The sequence below is a fragment of the Carica papaya genome, chromosome 4 (assembly GCF_054855325.1).
Source record: "Carica papaya isolate Zhongbai chromosome 4, ASM5485532v1, whole genome shotgun sequence".
Classification (NCBI taxonomy): Eukaryota; Viridiplantae; Streptophyta; class Magnoliopsida; order Brassicales; family Caricaceae; genus Carica; species Carica papaya.
Window position 1 is genome coordinate 5,607,553 of NC_142312.1, and position 22,507 is coordinate 5,630,059.

The 22,507-nt window shown below is 35.1% G+C and overlaps 1 protein-coding gene across 1 annotated transcript; it reads left to right on the top strand.

Moving 5' to 3' along the window:
* The first annotated feature begins 1,043 nt into the window (after positions 1–1,043).
* Positions 1,044–22,253, top strand: ARK3 (armadillo repeat kinesin 3). The gene is made up of 19 exons (XM_088217585.1): positions 1,044–1,440; positions 2,140–2,240; positions 2,363–2,485; positions 2,765–2,950; positions 3,076–3,297; positions 3,408–3,564; positions 4,052–4,201; positions 4,767–4,855; positions 6,402–6,605; positions 7,691–7,828; positions 9,585–9,719; positions 9,818–9,949; positions 10,939–11,077; positions 11,192–11,284; positions 20,215–20,340; positions 20,449–20,574; positions 21,126–21,269; positions 21,411–21,539; positions 21,650–22,253. Exons 1-19 carry the CDS (start codon positions 1,245–1,247, stop codon positions 21,808–21,810), a joined length of 2,751 nt encoding a protein of 916 aa, XP_088073711.1. The 5' UTR covers positions 1,044–1,244; the 3' UTR covers positions 21,811–22,253.
* Positions 22,254–22,507: the final 254 nt, after the last annotated feature.

The following is a 22,507-nucleotide window of genomic DNA, read 5'->3' on the forward strand; positions in this document are numbered from 1 at the left end:
GTAATCTATTATAATTGATATATATTTTTTGCCATCATCAATTATTCAAATGTTTTTAAGATAAATAAATATATATGTATTTAAGTAAACGAAGACACTTTAATATTTTAAATGTAATAATTAATAATTGATTATACATTATGATTTTTTCAATAAATCCTTCCAATAGAAGGGTAGATATTTGATTATTTCAATATTATTTAAATTAAAAAAGCGTAGATTTCAAATAAAGATTTAATTAAAGTCGAGGAGTGCCAACATTATTTTTGAAAAGTATATTAAAGTATTAAGCTTTTCTGATTGTTTCTGCTTTATTAATGGATTGAAATTCAAACCCATTAAGCTTGAATTGCTTTGGAGAGATATACTTAATGTAAGTAATTGAGACACAGCCTAGTGAACTGAACTCAATACTATATATATATATATATGTATATATGGGTTGATATTAATCAACATATATTTTCAATAAATAATTACTATATGACTATACGTGCTTCAATAATGTGACTTAACAGCACCAGAACACACTCTTCTGTATTATTATTGTCCCATCCACCAACTAGCTATATTTGATATTGTTAAATAATCCCATCCACATTGCATAATCAACTAATTATAATAAACCATGATACTCATAACTAAAACATATAGTTTATGATTTAATATAATGACCATATGATAATTATATATTTAAATTTTACACTAATGTTTTGAAAAAATTTTAGTTTTAGAAGTTTCTATTTATTAATCATTTTGGAAATTATTTATTCTCTGACGATTCGTACAAGACGGAAGTGAAGAATTTGCAATTGGCGGTTAGAATCTAATCACGCAAATAAAATGGTTACTTAACGGAGGGGCAAATCAGTCATTTCAATGCACACGACGCCACCATACTGCCGTAATTAAACAAATCATCACCGTCACGAAATAGGTAGGCAACGTAATTCGTGGATCCATGAGGGGTATAAACGTAAATTCATCTCAAAAGAAGGGGGTTGAAAGTCTGGGGCCCACCAATACCACGATTTTGCTCCTCCTTCCTCTCCCTCGCCTCACTGCTATCAAGTCTTTCTCTTCTCAACAACACCAGTCTCTGCCTTTGTAAACTTGAATTTCAATTGCATTCCGAGAGATAATTCGCGGATAGGCATTTTTACCTTGGGAACTCAACAAACAATTCATGGTTGAAGTGTTAAGCTGTATTTGAAGACTCGCATTCGGTGTTCCTGTTTTGAAGAATGGCTTTCATGGGAAGTGGAAATTATAGAAATGGGACTCACAAAAACTCTCTCAAGTCTCTCTCGCTAAACTCTAACCTGAACTCTAACTCTAGACCTGCAGTCAAATCCAAGTCATTGCCGCCTTCTGGAATCCGCAAGAGTAGCTCTTCCTTGCTCGCCGGTGCCACTGGAGCTGCTAAAGATGATGCAGGCGGTCAGCTCCTTTTTCTAATATTTTTTTTTATTTATAATTTATCTTCTTCCTCCTCTTGTTAATTGTTATGTTTTTTTTTTTTTGTTTTGTTTTCCCCGACATCTTGGTTCTCTCTCATATTTTGTTTTTTCTTAGTTGTCGGTTTTCTCTGTGGATTTCTGAAATGTAAGTTAGGCGTCAACTCTCTGCCTGTGTTTACTGTTGCTCAGCTTCTGTTCCTCAACTAGTGGCTTTCTTCTTTTCTTTATTTTATCCGCCGAATTTGCTCCCAAAATGCTCTCTTGATGATGATAAAAATCAGGAGGCTTCAACTATTGTCGATCGTGATTTTCTCCTTACAGCATGTTTTGCTTCTTACTTTAGCTGAATTCTCTTTTGAATTGGCTGCGACTGCAAATTATGTATCCATAAGCGATTTTCTTCTCGGTTTCTTAAATGCGTGAAAGGACGGTCTTTTTGTAAATATAGACCCCCTGTGGTGATGGAGATTTAGGGCTATAATGACGGAGAGTAATTAAGCAGCCAGTAAAACAAGTTTCTAGTTCTATGATCAAATCATTACGATAGGTGTTTTATAACTTGCTTCACTTTTTATTTTAAAAACCTGATTTTTGTCGTAATGTGGCCGGTTAAAAGAGATAAGACAAAATTCATTGGAAGTTGTCCTCTGCGTTTATGTTACTTGTGGTTTTTCTTTAGTTCCTGGAAGGGTTCGAGTGGCTGTAAGATTGCGGCCCCGTAATGCAGAGGAACTGGCAGCAGATGCTGACTTTGCTGATTGCGTAGAGTTACTGCCAGAGGTATCCTGATGCATCTTTCAGTTTTATAAGATCTTCATCTGATTACTATTAGCTAACTGTTGTATGGAGGGCTTATATTTTCAAAAAGTAACAGCAATTCGCACTTTGTATGCTCTGTTCAGCTTAAAAGATTGAAGCTTCGAAAAAATAATTGGGATTCTGATACCTATGAGTTCGATGAAGTGCTCACTGAGTTTGCATCGCAAAAACGTGTTTACGAAGTTGTTGCTAAGCCTGTTGTGGAGGTAATAGATGATCTAAAGAAATAATCTTGTTGAAATTTTCCCTTGTGTTGCTTGTCAGCTATTAAATTCTGAAGACATAAGGGATGTATTTTGGACTTCTAAGTCGTAGATTATTCAGTGCTGGGTTTTGTAATGCTAGGTTGTGAATCTATTTTAGTTCAGTATCCTAGAGAGTTCAGGTAACATGTTCTATTATGGAAGCTTTGTGTTCTCACCCAAATTGTATAATTGGTCATTCAAGTCTACACTTTAACAAGGCTATCGTACTTGCTTCTGTAGAGTGTTCTGGATGGTTATAATGGGACAGTCATGGCATATGGGCAGACTGGTACTGGTAAAACATATACACTTGGACGGCTTGGAGAGGAGGATACCGCTGACCGTGGGATAATGGTGCGTGCTATGGAAGATATTTTGGCAGATGTTTCTTTGGAGACTGATTCTCTCTTTGTCTCCTACTTGCAGGTGGTTTGTCCCATACATAAATCTTGATTTTTAATTTTCTGAAGATTTAACTTTTCATTTCCTTGTTATCACCTATGAGGATTTTGAAGTAAATTGCTTCATGTTTCTATTCACTGAACTTGCAGCTTTATATGGAGACCATACAGGACCTTCTTAATCCTTCTAATGATAATATTACTATTGTGGAAGACCCAAAAACTGGAGATGTGTCAGTACCTGGGGCTACAATGGTTGAGATTAGAGACCAGCAAACTTTTGTTGAGCTCTTAAGGTTGGGAGAAGCTCATCGCTTTGCTGCAAACACAAAACTGAATACTGAATCTTCTCGCAGTCATGCTATTCTAATGGTGAGTATTTTAATCTAATGTTTTTTTGGACTTTTGGAGAATTCAAGAGTTAATTCAGAAACTTTAAGCTAGTCTTACAGTGGCTTCAATACTTATTTCCTATGCTACAGGTACATGTAAAGAGATCAGTCAAGGGAAGAGATTCAGCTCTTTCAAGTGAAAATGGTGGCAGCTCCCACATGGTTAGAACTCTTAAGCCCCCTGTTGTTCGGAAGGGCAAGCTGGTTGTAGTAGATCTTGCTGGTTCAGAGCGGATTGATAAATCAGGTGAGTGCATCCGCTTATCAATGTGATAAATTCCACTAATCTAGAAAAAAGAAAGATAAAAGGAAATCTGAGTAATATTCTTTTTTAAACATCTAAGCTTTTAGTCCATGAAAATGCTTGATGCATATACATCAAATATTGTCTTGTGATGTAACCTATATATTCTCTTTGGCAGTTTTTTGCTTAAAATTTGTTTTTTCACCATAAAACAGCGAAGGGTATTTGATTATTTTTTGACTTAAAAATATGTTTACAATTTTGTAAAATTTTTAATAGCTGAGAACTTAAACTTTCCAATAAAACCTCTTGGTACTATCTGATTTTCATTTGCAGGAGCCAGCTGGCCGCTTATAGTTCTTCCTATAGAGATTATTATGTAAAAGAGATTTATGCATTCTTATTCTTTGGCTATTTTTATGTATGACTTATTAGCAAGAAGCTTTTCTATCACATGTTGAGGTTTCTTATTTTGGTCCTAATTTTTTAGGGAGTGAAGGACATACCCTAGAGGAAGCCAAATCTATCAATCTGTCTTTGAGTGCATTAGGGAAGTGCATTAATGCATTGGCAGAGAATAGTGCTCATGTTCCAGTTCGTGATTCGAAGCTTACTAGATTGCTTCGTGATTCATTTGGAGGCAAGTTAGATAAGCTTTTTCTTTCCTTAATATTAAGGTTTCAACTCAACTTTGAACAAATTGTTTGAGTACAATTTTCCTTTCATCAGATTTATGCTTAATTAAGTTGTGATATGGATACTCCAAGCTTTTGTGACATCTTTTAGTGCTTAATGTGTGTGGTTCTTTAACACTTATTTATTTATTTATTTTTACCTTCTGTTAAATGATCATGTGAGCTGGATGATTGGAGGTTTACCCATTAGATTTTTGTGCAACCAATTTCTTGGTACAAGCTCTTAAATTGGTAACATGGAATATGTTACCGTTGTATCAAGGGTTGTATCCTCATGTCATCCTCGTGTAGTTTATGCATAAGGATGAATTGATGCTATGATCTGCCTGATAGATGATATCTTATTAAATTGGGCCATGTATCTTCATCTTCCGAAAAGAAGTAAAATTTTCGTTGATCCTCCATCTAGTTTTATTTTAGAAGTGGTAGATTATTCATCATTGCAACCAAGCCATATGGGTAAAGATTGCAAAAAGTAATGCCTAACTATGTGAATATTGTTCTTAACAGGCACAGCGAGAACATCGTTGGTGATTACTATTGGTCCATCTCCACGTCATCGAGGAGAGACAGCTAGCACTATAATGTTTGGGCAGAGGGTAAGTTCCAATACACACTGACAAAAAGACATAAATGTATAGTTAAAAGGTTAAATGCATTCTTGGTCCTAGCCTTTCATTCAGTTCATATTTTGGTCCTTGACCTTTCAAAGCATACAATTCAAAAGTCAACTGTACCTAAACGTTTCAATTTAGTCTACTATGTGAAAATTAGCTTTGCTACATAGATGTCACGTCATAAAAAATTGATAATATAGTGTTAAGGAAAAACTATTTTTTGTAACAAGTGCAAATTGATATAGTATCACATTTTCATTAATAGTTTAACAAAAGCTAATCAATAAAATTTATAAAGTGAGATTTCTATCAAAATATTAACGGAAATATGATACTATATCAATATGTATCCATTTGAAAAGATAATTTATTTCCAAATTGGGATACCACAGAATTAAAATGTTGACCGTGTGGCATACATCTAATGTTTTATGTCCAAGAACCATTAGCTCGACAACTTTTGGGCCTAAAATTTACTTCCAAATTTTAAGCTCATATTATTGGTATTGTGTGATTTGAGTTCTTATATGAAGCTCAATAATTACATATTTTTCAATCACGGAGTTACATATCACATTCTAAAACACTCAAATTTTTTATGTTCTCATTAAGGTCACATATTTCAATCTCAAATCACAATATAAACAATTATAAGGTCTAAATTGCACTAGTTTGGGGTCAATGAGCACATTCATAAAACTCTAAGCTCAAAACTGCTAGTTCAACAAGTTTGATACACAGACCATTAACCTTTAAAAGTTCAAGTTTGAAGTTATTTGTAATGTGTGACATGAGATTCTATGTAGAGAACTTACCGTTAAAAATTTAAGTTTTAAGTTATTGATAATGTGTGACATGAGATTTTATGTAGGGTTCACCAATTGCATTTTTTTTTGGGTGTAGAATTATAGTATCACTGTACATTTCACAGCTTTAAAAGTTCAAGTTTCAAGTTATTGGTAATGTGTGACATGGGATTTTATGGAGAGAACTCTTTTTGAAATAAGATATTTTATGTAGAGAACTGGCCTTCAGAAATTCAAGTTTCAAGTTTTGATAATGTGTGACACGAGATTTTATGTAGAGTTCAACAATTACATATCTTTTCAGTGTAGAATTATAGTACCACTATACATCTCACAGCCTTACTTGATTTTAACAGAATGAGACAGAATGATTAAATTGATATGTTTATGAAAGGATAGGTCATCAATTGTATGCTCTGAAAGGCCAAAATAGGAAATGGAGAAAAGTTCAGGGATGAAAAATGTATTTAAGACTATGTTCAAATGACTGGAGACTGAAATATACCTTTCTAAAGTCAGAGTGTTCATATGTTCAATTTTTTAAATCTTTTGCTAACTTCAAATATCCATTTTTTTTGCATGATATCTTACTGGTCTGGATCCTTATTGTGAAGTTATAAGATGTTGGCAAATGTTTTTGTGAGATACTGTTGAAACATATTATAGATCTGTAACTTGGGCCTTTGATTAAACAGTAATTGTATTTCTTTTGATTCTCACAGGCCATGAGGGTGGAAAATATGCTGAAATTAAAAGAAGAATTTGATTATAAAAGTTTGTCTAGAAGGCTAGACATACAGTTAGACAAACTCATTGCAGAGAATGAAAGGCAGAAGAAAGTGTTTGATGATGAAATTGAAAGAATAAACTTAGAAGCAGAAAAACGGATTGCTGAGGCTGAAAGAAACTATGCGGATGCTCTAGAAGTGAGTTTTTGGACAATCTGTTGCCATGAAATCTACTTCATTTTTGTGTGTGTTCATTCCAGAGGGAGTATATGTGAAAATCCTAGGAAAATATCAAAATAAGGATTCACTTCCTTGTAAAGGAGTAGCGGTGGTGATTTTTGATGATAAGTTCAGTAAATTGTTTCTCAATTTTTTTTTGCACATGGGCACCTATCCTAAGTGTGAAACAGCAGTTGATTCAAGTAGCAGTAGCAGGGATAAAGAGGGGAAGAGTTATTGGAAGTGAAGTTGGTTGAACTACTGATAAAAGATAATTGTGAAGCAAATATTAATTGTTTTGCCCTAAAAAATATGGAATCAAGGATAAATGATTCCCCTAAATTTTTTCCTGGACAATAATTAAGATTTTTGTAGGTCCTCTATGTATAGTTGATACCCTTGTTGTGCAGTTTTAATCGCATTTTCTTTTTCTCTTTAATTGGATAATATGTCTTAAATAATAGATTGAACTAATTATTTCAAAAGTTTAAATTAATAGAGGAATGCAACCTATATTATGTTAACAAAATGGAAAAAAAATGACTCATCTAACTAGTCCAACTAGTTTGGATTAAGGCGTATGTGAATTGAGTTGAGCGAGCACTTACGTTGAGAGTGTGTTTAGACTTATGAATGCTAGCAAATACAGGCATGTTTTATGTGGTGTATTTGAGTTATTTTTTCAATTTAAATTTTAATGTAATAAGTAGATAATATTAGTCGTGTCCCTTTAAAGCATGTATTAGAAAGTGTTAAAAAGGTTGTTTACTCGTTTTGCTCTTCATTTTAGATTCAATGACTGCTGCTTGTAAATATACTATTGTGCCTTATAAAAGATAAGTTCTGAATGCTTGTTCATAAGAAAGAAACATTTTTGAATGTCAATACTTGTTATATGAGTGAAGGGAACAGATTGATTTCTATTCTTCTGCCGTGAACTTCATTACTATAACTTTGCAGTCATTTGGCATAAACTTAATATAATGTTTTACTATTTGCATGATTGATCTGTTGTCTTGGGTTTTATCCAACTCCCAACTGGATCAATGTAATTACTTTTATAGAAGGAAAGATTGAGATATCAGAAAGATTACATGGAATCGATAAAGAAGCTTGAAGAAAAATGGGTGATGAATCAGCAGAAACTGGGCAGTGAAGTTGGATACAAAGATGATAGTCCAGATATGTCATCTAACGGGAAGGTAACTTATTACAAACAGATATTGAGCACATCTCCTACAAATTCTTTTCTTTTTTTTTTCTGATGAGAAAATTTGGGCATGCTGAGTATCATGCATAAACTGAAACACTCTGAAGCTACAAAAATAGTTATTAAATCGTTAGCACCGCATAAAAATAATTCTCATGGAGTAGTTGTGAATATGAATAATAGAAACTCTGTTATAGTTTTTATGTACATTCAATATACTCTACGGATAAAGGAATATAGAGAGTTGAACATAGTAAAATAAGAAATTGAAATATTTCGTTAAAATTGTTCGTTTGGAAATTCCTGAAAAGCTAATCATAGGCTCTTCTCTCTATCGGAATAATAGTGTCATTGTACTCATTACTAAACTTGTTGAAGAGTTGAAATACAACAAAGGTATATTTTTTTGATCGGAGGTTGAATCGATCAGCAGAAGTAAGAATTAGGCCAAAAATTAGAATACGTTCTAGAAAATTAAAACTTCCATCGAAGAGAAGCAACTAAAAGGTTTTCATAAAAATTCTTGTAAAATCGAGAATGAAAATTTCATTTTGTACATATCAGATCATGAATTAGTTACTGCATACTGAATTTAATGCAAATAAAGCATTAAATCTCATGTCCCATGCCTATTGACAACATGTTTCTCTTCATTATAGCATTAGTTATCCTTCTATATTTCCTTTACATTTAATGCAAATTCAGCCTTACATTTCATTGTATCGATGAAATATCTATGCAAGTTATGTTAACTTTGCTTGTTGTTCACCCATTCAACCTTTCTGACAGCTGTGATTTGTCTACTGTAAAATAGAGAAAAGGGGGAGTTGAAACCTGCAAATTTTGCCATGTTGGAATCTTCATGTATCCCATTCTGTGAATGGTCAGACTATGGTGTTTTTTTAGGTGTTATTATAAAATTGAAGCAAGGAGAATAAACAGACGAAACATAAGATTCAGAATGTCATAATGGTATGACATGACACTTTAGCTCTCAACCTATCCTCAATCCTTGTACTATACTATTTGGCTTGATGTCTCCGCATTTTGCTAGAAGTCCTCTGGTGCTCTTTTCTTGGGCATAAGAAGTGTAATAGGACGGTGTGCATCTATATTATTCAAGGGATTTGGCACTTGAGGTGGTAAGAAGGCATTGGACTGAGTCTTAATGGGTTGTTTTTCAAGATGTTAAGAAAAGAATATGAACCCACACGTGTTGGTGGTGGTTTGAAGATTTTCACAGGAAAATATTCTGTGATGAAGTCTGAGGGTACAAATTCTATTTGACACGATCTAGATGACCTCCTTAGAGAGTTCTTGACTATGATATCCAATGAAACATGAAAAAGATGAAAGAAACAAATCTATTATTCAATAGATAGGTATGTATTTATTGGAATCAGGATTTTGTAAAGAAACTTGCTAATTTGAAACTACTACAAGGCCTTTAGTTTCTGGAATTTTTTTTGTCATAATCTTAAGTTTTAGATTGAAATATTCAAAAGATGGAATCTGAATTTATTAGAACCAAAGTTTTAGTAGCTGCTTGCTATTAAACATGCTATTCAAGACTTTTAGATTTTATATTCTTTTTTAGTCTTGTACTTTTATATGCTTAGTTTTCCTTAAAAAATTTCAACATGCTAGTTTAGTCTGTGCTTGTTTTCTAGAACTGAGCCCTTCTTTGGTCTTACACATTTAAGTTTGTAGCTGATTTGGTAAAGTGCTAACTTTTCTTTTATATACAGGGGACTACAGTTTCTGTGAATAGGGAAATTACAGAAGTGAAAAAGCTGCTTCAAGAAGAAACTGAATTGAGGAAGGCTGCTCAACAAGAAGTAAATAATCTTAAAAGTCAATTGGCTCAATGGAAAAAGTCAGAAGTATGTTTTACATGCTTTTCATAAAAGCTTTTCTATTTTCCACCCACATCTTTCACTTCTGTGATCTAATTCATAGAACTTGAACTTTTATTTGTTAGGCATCAGGAAATTCTGAGATCTTAAAACTTCACAAAATGTTGGAAGAGGAGGGGCATAAAAAGGAGAAGCTTGAAAGCGAAATAGCAACACTACAAAGTCAGTTATTGCAATTGAGTTTTGAAGCTGATGAGGTATGGTTGTAAGATCTCCAAACATGTTTGTTATAAATTTCTTGGCACTCTTTTCCAAATGCTTTGTTTGCTAATTTTGTTGCATCTAAATTAATAATCCTCATGAACTTCTTTCGATCTTTTCCTTTCCCATAATCATTTATCTATGTTCGTTAGTTCAGGGTTCCCTTTTCTGTATGGTTTTTTAATCAAACTAATTTCTTTCGATGGTTGGTTGAAGTTGGTTCTTCTTTCTAGGTATCAGTTTCATAGGATGTAGAACTTTGTAGTGCCGCTGTGTGAATTAAGGGCCTCTTTCCTAAAAAAGAAATTAGGGACTATTATTTTATATGTTTTATCTTCCTTTAATGTAAGCCTTTTTTAGGGACTTCTCTTTTCTGGAGTAAGATATAAGAAAACAAAAGGAATTCTGTGATGTAGTTGTTGAAATTTTCAACAAGAGGAACATCCAGTTAAGGAGTTAACAATAAGCACTACACCGTTATTGTTCCAATTGAGAGGAAACCATGATTGTCAAGAATTTTCCAAACAGTCTTCAACTGAAAGTGTGTAATAGTTGAGCATTTTAACTGAAATTTTGTTTGCTGTTTTTAAGAGTGACCGTAAATAATAAGAAGCATATTCAGTGACTATAATTTGCATGATCATAACATGATTCTGGAGAACATTTCATTAGGTTCAATAGATTCTTAAAATTTCAGAAAATTATATCAAGGCAAATGGTTCTTCTGGCAGCTATTTTATCTACAAGGGAATTTTAACGGGAACTTTGCAAGTTTTTAATTGCTGTTCTCTCAAAAACAACATCGCTGGTTATTGATTAAATTGGGAGCCTCTAACTTGAAAAAGCATATAACAAGTGTAACCACAAACTTTTGATGCTGAGGCTAGCTTTTGGAAATTGAACCTCTTATGTGAATTATAACTTAAAGTAATTGCTTGTCAAAGAATAACTCAAAGTAATTGGTATGATGGGTGTATCCTGGCAGACTAGAAAACGACTTGACAGAGGTGGTTCAGCAAAAGTAACTGGTGGTCTAGATTCTCTCATGTCTCAGGTTAGGCATCCACAGGTCAGAGAATCAGGAAACGGAGAGAAGGCCTCTATTGCCAAACTCTTTGAACAGGGTAAGAGTCAGTTGACAAACTTATGTTTTAATAGTAGTTTTTTTATTATACTTGCATGTGGCGATCTATCCACTATTCTTTTTCTTTTCACCTAAAAATTTCGGTGCTCTAAAGTGGGGTTGCAAAAGATTTTGTCATTGCTCGAAGCGGAAGATGCTGATGTGCGGATTCATGCTGTAAAAGTGGTGGCAAATCTAGCTGCTGAAGGTGACTTCTTGCTCCTCTGTATGTTTATGAAGTTTTTAGAGAAAATAGACTTCTAATTTTTTATTCCTTGTTTGTTTATATTTAGAAGATATATATAGAGTAGTTATTTTTATTTTATTTAAACTCTAATTATAAAATATAATTATATTATTAGAACTATAAATAATATAGTATTCTACTTAATATAAAATTTTTATCAACATTCCCCCTCAAGTTGGCGCAAAGATATCACACATGCCCAACTTGCAAATCAGGTTCTGAAAAGATTTGTTGTATAGTTCTTTAATGAAAATGTCAGTCACTTGGTCGCCAGAAAATATATGATACAAGCATAGAGAGCCACCAATCACCTTCTCTTTTATGAAGTGTCGATCAATTTTAATATGTTTTGTCGTGTCATGTTGAACTGAATTATGAGTAATGTTAATTGCTGCTTCATTGTCATAAAACATGGATAGTTTCTCATTTTCAAGCAATTTTAACTCTCTCATTAGCTTTTGCAACTATAGTACTTCACATACTTCTTGGGTCATAGCTCTATATTATGACTCAGCACTGGAGCGAGTAATCACACTTTGTTTCTTACTTTTCCACGTGACTAAGTTGTCTCCTACAAGTGTGCAGTACCCTGTAGTTGATCTTCTATCATTTAGGGAACCAGCCCAATCGGCATCTGTAAATGCTTCTATTTTAAGGTGACCATGCTTAGAAAAGAGCAGACTTTTTCATAGTGCAGACTTCAGGTATCGTAATATGCGGAAGATAATATGTAAATGAGTCTCACGAGTATCATGCATGTACTGGCTCACAAGACTAACAGCATATGTTATATCGGGTCTGGTATGTGAGAGATAAATGAGTTTTCCAACTAGTCTCTGGTATCTTCCCAAGTCAACTGATGTACTACTATTTGCTTGCAATTTGTGATTGCTCTCAATAGGTGATTATGCCGCATTGCAATCCTCATAGCAGTCTCTTCTACTAAGTTTAGGATATACTTCCTTTGAAAAATGAAGATCTCTTTATTGGATCTAGCAACTTCAATCCCCAAGAAGTACTGCAATGTTTCTAAATCTTTCATTTCAAACTCTTGAGTAAGAAGTTCCTTCAACCGAGCGATCTCTTTTGTATCATCTCCAGTTACTACAATATCATCCACATAAACAATGAGAAGAGTGACTTTATCCTCACGATGTTTAATAAATAAGGTATGATCTGCATTGTTTTGTTGATATTCAAAAGAGATCATAACTGTTATAAACCGTTCAAACCATGCTCTTGGAGACTGCTTCAATTCATATAAAGCCTTTTTTAATTAACAAACTTTTCTTTGCATCATCTCATCTTCAAATTCATGTGCAATTTTCATATACACCTCTTCTTTTAAGTCTTCATGGAGGAATACATTTTTTACATTAAACTGTTATAAATTCCAATCAAGGTTAGCTGTGCAAGACAAAAGTATTTTAATTGTGTTCATTTTTGCAACAGATGCAAATGTCTACTGATAGTCAATCCCATAGATCTGAGTAAATCCTTTAGCTACCAATCTAGCTTTGTACCTTTCGATCGATTCGTCTGCTTTGTGTTTTACAGTGAACACCCATTTACAACCAACTATATTATTTTCCTGTAGAGGTGAAATAAGTTCTCATGTTTCATTATTTGTCAATATTCTCATTTCTTCAATCATGACTTTCTTCTACTTGGGATCTCCTAGTGCTTCTCTCCAATCCTGTAAAATAGATAGAGGAAACAGACAAGACAAAGTCTTTATAGGAGGGAGATAGAGAGTCATAGAAAACAAAGTTAGATATAGGGTACTTAGTGCAAGTTCTCGTTTCCTTTCTAATAGCAATAGATTTATCTGATAAATCACAAGAAAAAGATAACTCACTAGTATATTCTGGAACCAAAGAAGATTATTGACCTGAGACAGACTGCATAATGACTTTTTCAGACTTCTTTCTCCTTAAATACCTTTTTAAGTTTGATTTATCTAGATGGCCAACTTTATTTTCTTGATTAAGACTTTTTGTAATAGAATTCTCCCCCTGAATATGATTCTCAATCGTTACCCAATTAGGTATCACTTCTTCCTTCTCACTCTTTCTCTGAAGAGGTGTTAGGTTTGAGTTGAAGTAAGGCTCATTCTCCCTAAAGGTAATATCTATAGTTATAAAATATTTTCTAAATGGTGAATGATAATACTTATAGCTTTTTTGGGTAGAAGAATATCCAACTAATACACACTTAAGAGCTCTAGGTTCTAGTTTACCCACATTTCTAGTATAAACAAAACACACACATCCAAACACTTTTGGGAGAACAATGTAGGAATTTTTTCCTTGCAAAACCTCCATAGGACTTTTAAAATTCAGGATCCATAAAGACATTCTATTGATAAGATAGACAGCTAAAAGAACTGCATATCTCCAGTAACTCTTTGGTAGATTCATAGTAAATATTAGTGATCGAGCTATCTCTAGTATGTATCTGTTTTTTCTTTCGGCAACCCCATTTTGTTTACTGGTGTAGGCACAACTTGTTTGATGAATTATCCCATTTGACTTCAAGTAGGTGCGAAACCAATTATTCATATATTCTGTACCATTGTCAGTTCGCAGAATCGTAACTTTAACACCAAATTGTGTGCATATTATTTTGTGGAAAGATTGAAAACATGAAAATACATTACTTTTTACTTTTAACAGATAAATTCATGTTAATATAGTACAATAGTTAATAAAAGTAATAAAGCATCTATGACCAAAAAGAGAGGTATTCTGAGTAGATCCCCACACATCAGAGTGAATAGTTTTAAAAGGATTAATACTTCTATTATTACTTAAATGATAAGAGCTTCTCTTATGTTTAGCAAGTTTGCATGCATCACAAAATAAAGATTACATAAAAGTTCTTTTAAATAATTTACAATATAATTTTTTTAAAACAAAAAATAAAGGATGTCCCAATCGTCGGTGCCATTGTAGTATCTCCATATTGATTTCTTTATTTCCAATGGTTGCTTGATTTTCAATTAAGTTCAGATATCTATTCAAGACATATAAGCCATCTTGCAGTCTACCAGTGCCAATCCTCTTCTCGGTTTGAAGATCTTGAAAGATGCAATGATTAGAAAAAAATTCAATTTTACAGTTGAAATCTCTAGTTATACTACTAATAGATAAAAAATTATCAGAAAAACTAGGCACATGTAAAACTGAAGACAGTGTAATAGTAAGAGTATAATTAATGGAATCTGTTCCCGACACGGAGGTGTATGACCCATCTGCTATACGGATATTATCCCCTTCAATACAAGAAAAATAGGTTAAGAATTATTTAGAAAAGTCTGTCATGTATTTGTTAGCTTCAGAGTCTATGATCCAATTATCAGGAGTAGAAATAGAATGAACAATACCTGATTTTACCATATTTGATGTATCAACAATTGATAGAAAGTTAAGTTGACTCAAAAGACGCTTCGAATTTTGAATTTCTTATGTGGAAAAGGCTTCAATGGATGGTGAATCAGGGGTGTCCGTAGCTTCAACAAAATTTGCTTGAGCTCTTGTGGTTCCACCTCTTCTTCCTCTCCGACCTCTAATTGGTCTTTCATACAATTTTCAACAAGTTTCCCTAGTGTGTCTTGGCTTGCCACAATAGTCACATTTCCAAAGTTTCCCTAGTGTGTCTTGGCTTACCACAATAATCACATTTTCAAAGTTTCCCTAGTGTGTCTTAACTTGTCACAATAGTTGTAACGGCCCCGAAAATTTAAAATGAAATGTATATTAAAAATATCAAATGCGGAAGCGAAGTCAAAAATTCGATTAACATCTCTTACACTAAAACCAAAAACGTGCTCACAAAATATAAAAGATCAAACTACCTAAAGGAGAAACTTGAAAGTAAAAGCTACGAATATGACTATGGAGTCTTTAGGCGTCCCCTTCGTCGTCGTCGTCCTGCGGAACCGGTTCGGGAACGATGTCTTCCTGATCTGAAATGATTAAATAAGGAATGAGCTACATTAGCCCAGTAAAGACATCACGATATCTCACTGTCACGGAGGTAAAAGTGGGTAAAAAACACAAAAAGACCAATGGAGCATAATTTACAACAAATTCTTTTATCAATAATAAATCCTTCACCATCCACTTACCTCGGTGAAATTCATAAAACAGTATACGAAAGCAATAACATTATCATCATCATGAAATCATATATGAACTGTATAACATAATACTTATCAAGCCTTTTGTAATTCAATCGTTACACAACATATTTTCCTCGTTTACCAGCCCACTAGTATCCATGGGGATCCATAGGGGTCCCGCTACCCGTTAACCCTTAACACTTGAAATCAGATTCCAGGGCCGTCCCCATACCCCGTCCGGTATGGGTGCCAAAACTATAAACCTTATTACCCCGTCCGGTATGAGGGTGAAACGGGCCGTCCCCATACCCCGTCCGGTATGAGCGCCAAAACACATAAGATCTCCATACCCCGTCCGGTATGGGAGACCACAATCCCGGTAGGGTTCCCTACGGACCCGGTCCGTCCACCATCTCCCAGGATATCTAGTCAGGCTGACCCCATTATACAATTACCCATTTACATAATCTTTCATTCTCTTTTTCCTCAGTCAGCATCATTAATCCACATACAAACAAGCAAAACGGTAATTTATGCCAAACAGACAACATACAGTATCAATGTCCCAGTCATTCAATTCATAATCAATAAAACAGTAAAATATGCACACGAAACTATAAAATGAAAATATCAAACCTCATATTGCATTTAAAACTGTAAAACAGGCCAAATAACAGTTAACCAACAAACACACTAGACTCGGGCTCCATTAGCGACCTTAAGCAATTTCACACATTCGTTGATTCAAGAAATACCGTTTTATCATTATTGAACTTTAATACCGTGATAGGAAATAGGGTGAGGGGTCCTTACTCGTTTCGGGGTCCGAACACGGCTTCACAGTGCGCCTACAGGCTGTCCCTAATTTTCCTTGAATTTTTTCCGGGGAACTGAAACGCACTACTGGTACCTGCACGTGTTTCAAAAAATTTCAAATTAGGCCCAGGGCCCCTTTTTGGCCAATATCGCAATTCCGGCACGGCGGCTCCGCCGTGTTCCGGCGGCGATTCGCCTCGGTTTGGCCGTTTTCGGTCGTTTCCGGCCGAATTCGGCCACACTTGCATCGATCCTTGCGATCAAACAACCCTAAGGCCCTCGGGGGGCCAAAAAATTACGGAAAACCGAAGCTTACCGGCGGCGGTGCTCTCGGGTGCGGCGGCTCTCCGGTGAAGTTCGTGTTTTGGTGATTCAGCTCCGATCAACATGTAGAGAAAAGAATGGTGATCACGGTGATATAAAAATTGCATTAAACGGAGGCCGGGAAGGGCCTCATCGGAGGCAAAAACCGAGAAGGGGCGCGGCGGCGCCGCTGGGTTTCGGCCGTGTTTTCCGCCCGTTTGGCCGGGATTTTGGCTCCAATTTGGCCACAGGGGAAATTAGCGTGGAAAAACGAGTCGGGGGTATGAAATTTACCTCGATCGGCGGTCGGAAATCTCCCTGGTGCGGCGGCGGGTGGTGGCGGCCGGCGTCTCCGGCGTCTAGTTCGTCTTCTCCGGCGAGGGCAGGCGGCTAGGGTTTTTATGGTCTGGTGTGGGGGTTCTATTTATACCCTTTTGCCTTTTGATCTCAGCCGTCCATTTTGTTTTAATCTGGGCCGTCCGTTTTTTGATTAAATCTGGGCCGTCCGTACGCACGCTTGATCTGGGCCGTCCGATCGCGCGTACGCGGATCGCCAACGTGGCCCGTCCCCGGTCGACGTGGTTTTGCCACGTGCCAGGTCCTGGTTGGCCGGGACCGCTGACTGGGTCTGCTGACGTGGCTGCCGACGTGGCCCCCTTTTTTTTTTTTTTTTTTTTCCTTCAATTTTCCGGGCGCTACAATAGTTACATTTTTATATATCTCTGTATTGATCAGACTGAACAACTAATCAAATTTTCTCAACTGGTGCAATGTGAAGTATGACATTTCTTCTACTCTCTTCTTGTTGAATATAAGCATAAGTTTGATGATCCTTACCAAGCACTTGGACTCATATTTGATCATATTCGGTATTTAAATCAGGTAAAAAATTATAAATTCGCTCTTTTTCTATCAATTTTTGAAATTTAACTGCATCTGCAGGGTACTCTGCTTGAAAATCTTGATAATAATCTAACTCCTGTTATAATCCATTTAGTTTAGAAAAATATTGAGAAATAGTAATCTCTCTTTATTTTGTGCCATGAACTTTATTCCGAAGTTCATAAATCTGGGCGTCATTACCCATCTGTGAATATGTAAGAGATGTTGCATTCCATATTTTTTCGACAGTGTTAAACAACATATATATTCTGTCAATACAGGGTTGCATGGAATTTATGAGTTATGACATTACCAATGAGCTCTTAGAATCCCATCTATTATATTCTAAACTACTAACATCTGGTTTCTTCACCTCACCAGTAATGTAACCCTGCAATTCTCTAGATTTGATGAACAATAAACGAGATCTCGACCAAGATAGGTAATTAGTTCCATCAAGTTTTACGGGATTGATTTGTAATGAAGGATTATCAAAACTAATAACACTCATCCTTTTTGGTTCTGTCATTTTAGAATGCTAAAATAAGAAGAAAAAATACCCAGTAATGAAAAATTGACCTTCTATCTGCACCAAGGAGCCAAAAAAACGGAACCAGATCTGGTTCGGCTCTAAACGGCTTGGATTTAGTTCTAAAACGGCTTAGACTCGGCTCTAGAACGGCTCAGACTCGTCTCTAAAACGGCTCAAAGTCGACTTGGCTCGTTTTCTCCGAACAGATCTCTGAACGTGCGTAGAAAAAGGTAATGGTGTGGCATTTTTTATCTGCATCTATTGATGTGCGGCTGTAATTTTTTACTAACGTTTCTAAATGTGCGGTTTAAATTTTTACCAGCGTCTCCGAATGTGCGGCTGCATCTTTTTACTAGTGCTTGAGGATGTGTGACTGCAATTTTTTACCAACGCTTATGGTTGTGCGGTTGTATATTATCACTGGCGTTTTCGGAGGTGTGGCTGCACCTTTTACCGACGCTTGCGAATGTACGGTTTCAATTTTTACCGATGCCAGCGAATGCGTAGCTTCAGTTTTTACCGGCGCCTGCGAATGTGCAATTGCACATTTTTACCAATGCTCTAATACCATGAAGTTTTTTGAGAAAATAAACTTCTAATTTTTTATTTCTTGTTTTGTTTACATTTAGAAGATATATATAAACTAGTTATTCTTATTTTATTTGAACTTTAATTATATAATATAATTATACTATTAGAACTATAAATAATAAAGTATTCTATTTAACATAAAATCCTTATCAACAATTTAGAATTGCATTTTATTTTTGGTCCGCAGTTTTTGATCGGGTTATGGATTGACCAAAGCTGAAATCTTGAAGCAAGTGGTTTGCTTGTTTTGCAGATTTCTTTCCTATGTGACCTTCATTGAGTTAGGATTTAGGATTCGAGGAGATGATCCATCTATCTCTTAGAGTTGGATATCCATAAACCTTTCCAAAAAAATTATTTTCATCTGTTTATTGCTGAAATCTGGTTAGAAATAATAAAGATGGGTCGGCTAACTTCTTCTTAAGACCTAGGATTCAGTAGTCATGATCTCATCTCATGGTTCTTCAGTAATCAAGGACAATAGCTTTCTTAGTTAGCCTAGGATTCTGACACATTTGTTTAGATAGCTAAAAAATAGACACTCTAAAGTAAAAGACGGGAAATAGTTTAATTACAACTCTCTTAGCTCTGAAGATGCTTTTTGCTTGCTGTACATGGGTATCTTTCCAAACTTGTAAATGCTAAACACTTCCTTTCATATTACTGATTATAACGTATCATCCCTGAATTATCCACGTGTTGTTTTTCTGACCTAAATTGATTTCATGATTTTAAATGCCAGCTAGAGTTAGGAGTATCTTCATGTATAATGTAATTGGCCTTCACCCACATCCTGCTTAAGTGGATGCTTGTAACCTTTTCTAATGCATCAGTGTTGTTGAAGGTTTGGATAACGGCTTGCCATGCTAGTACTACGACAAACTTATTTTGATGGAGATGTTCTATTTGAATGGAATAGAATGTTTTACAAATGGCATGATCACATGCATCGCGGTAATGGGCACTAGATCTACAGTATGAATCTTACATGAATGTGTTATATGTATTAGTGTACATCTCATAAACAAATCAAATTTCAAATGTATACTTTAGGGAAGAAGTGTTATTATATGTAATGCCTCAAGCTTAAACATTATTACTTCAGTAACATTTTGAACCCAAACTACTGGTCTCCAAAAGTTCAAGCTCATGTTAGTGGTACTTTTTAAGTTAGAACTTTATATAAAACTTAACAATCACATTTCTTTTAAATTTGGAATTAGAATATCACAATCTCTATCGTATTATCCTGACTGACCAAACTAGCTTTGATATCATGTATATGCTCCTTGGGCTAAAAAATTTCTAGCCCAATAATTTTTTAGATCTAAAATACTGGATGCTGAAGTTTTAAGTTATTAGTCATATGCTACTTGAGCTTTTGTATGGAGCTCAAAAAATCACATTTCTTTTTTATGTGCAATTGAGGTACACATTATATTTAACAAATAAGTTAAAATGGTAATTCTTTTTCATTTCTGCAAGTTCTAAATCTTTTCTAATTGGTTGAGGATGAAAATATTATCATTATCTTATTGCTATTTCCACAAGCATTCTTTCCTAATGTAGTTAAGCACTGGCATTTGGCCGTTTGTCTTATCGGTTCTGCCAATAGTAGCATTAACTTCCCTTTCAAATATGTAGAAACAAATCAGCAGAAGATTGTACAAGCTGGTGGTCTTACATCCTTGCTAATACTGCTTGGAAGTTCTGAAGATGAGACGATACATAGAGTTGCTGCTGGTGCAATTGCCAATCTTGCAATGAATGGTAATGTTCATATAACTTGTATAATCTGTTCTTATGGCTGTTCGTCATAGGTTCTTTGGCACAAGTAGTTTTGAGCACATACATAACACTTTATTTTTGTTATCCTAGAAACCAATCAGGAGCTGATAATGGCTCAAGGAGGCATTAGTTTATTATCGATGACAGCAGCCAAAGCCGAAGACCCGCAGACCCTTCGTATGGTTGCAGGAGCAATAGCAAATCTCTGTGGCAATGGTAAACCTCATGACCTCTTTGCCATCCATCCATGCTGACTTACATCAGAAATGGAAACTTATAGAGGTTTAAGAGATTAATGAATCACAAAATCTTGATCTAGGCTAGTTCTTTCTTGTCTATGGCAATAAACTCTCACTATGGTCCTTGCTCAGTTCCTTATCAGTTGGAGGCAGTTGATGATATCGATACCCTCAACTGGAAGGACCAAATGACCATCATATCCTCCTCTCCCTCATTTTCCCTCCTTCCCAAGTGGACCCTAAGTTGCTGATTAATTGGCAATTTATTTAGAGATTAAAATTTATACAACAGTGAACTTGTTATAAAATTTTATTGCCAGAGTTATTGGCAACGTATGGCTGTTCTGTTAACCAAGGAAAAAAAGTAGTGTAGTTCTGCATGAATTGTGATCTATGGAGTTCTGGAGAATATAGTTCATTTGAGAGGACTGCAATGAAGCCATTGACAAGTTGATAATCCAGTTTAGGGTTCTTATAACTTACCATTAATACTGTTGTAACGAAATATTGTGATATTGTGTGACCCAGATAAATTACAAACAAAGCTAAGAGGGGAAGGTGGTATCAAATCTTTGCTAGGAATGGTCAGATGTGGACATCCCGATGTCCTTGCTCAAGTTGCTCGAGGAATAGCAAACTTTGCTAAATGCGAGTCAAGAGCGTCAACTCAAGGTAAAAAAACAGAAGGATGCCCTTCTTTTGTTCCGATACAATGTTGATAACTCATTCAATAATGGTTTCTCAAATGACAAATCTTTTCACTAGTGTAGTTCATGTCCGTACTTTTGGTCAATTACTTTTAAAATTGTGCAGGGATTAAAACTGGGAGGTCTCTTTTGATTGATGATGGTGCACTCCCGTGGATAGTACAAAATGCTAACAATGAAGCCTCGCCAATCAGGCGGCATATTGAGCTTGCACTCTGCCACTTAGCACAACATGGTACATATTTGTATTTTCTTTACTAATGTTTTGTTTTCTTCTCTAATTTGGGAAACGACGAGTCTCGCCGCGAATTTCATCTTAGATTGCATGGTGTTACTCTATTGCAGAAGCAAATGCTAAAGATATGATTGGTGGAGGTGCCCTGTGGGAGCTAGTTCGAATCTCACGTGACTGTTCACGTGAAGATATAAGGAGTCTCGCACACCGGACACTAACTTCCAACTCCACTTTCATTGCTGAATTAAGACAGTTGCGGATAGATTATTAAATCAATTATTTGAACTGTTGAAGAGGGAGGGACAGTACGGGAGATGGGTGAGATCATCTTATCACTAAATCCAACTGGAAAGATTGATCATTCTTCAAAAAAAAAAAAAAAACAAGCAGGAGTGCTTTGATTAGTGTTCCTGTAGCAGTTTTGTCATATAAGGTGGGTTTTAGTCTCTGTACGTAATTTTGATCATACACAGAATCTCTGATTTGTCAATCATATTGTTGTCTTGCAGTCTCTAAGAATATATACTCATTATTGACAGCACCATTGTGTAGCTCCTAATCAATGTATAAATTGATTTGTGTATATGAATGGAATAGTGGGGGAAAGAGTATGATCTAGTTATATTTCTTGTAAAGAAACACACTTGCTTTTAGCATTGTAATGTAAGCAGTAATTTGTATCAAATAGAAATATTTGGAACATAATTTTTATTATTATTATTATTTAAAAAAAAAAAGAAAATGTACAGTATCATTTGCAGTCCAGATTTTTATATTCAGAATATGGATTCGCAAATCTAAGTTTGTAAAAAATAAATTCACTTGTTTAAAATAATCTGAGTCTTCTAAATTGAAGTTTTTGATGGAAGTCTCTGTATCGAAATTGTGGGAACCGAGATAATTACTGGGTTTTTTTTTTCTTCCGAGCCAATAGGAGCCATGAATTAATATGTTCTACCATCTCATCA

What these genes read in the sequence shown, in the direction of transcription:
- ARK3 (XM_088217585.1), top strand. Translation starts at nt 1,245, where the DNA reads ATGGCTTTCATGGGAAGTGGAAATTATAGAAATGGGACTCACAAAAAC. An exon ending in ATATGTCATCTAACGGGAAG is followed by an intron (nt 7,829 to 9,584) that starts GTAACTTATTAC and finishes TTTTATATACAG; the next exon opens with GGGACTACAGTTTCTGTGAA. An exon ending in CTGCCACTTAGCACAACATG is followed by an intron (nt 21,540 to 21,649) that starts GTACATATTTGT and finishes ACTCTATTGCAG; the next exon opens with AAGCAAATGCTAAAGATATG.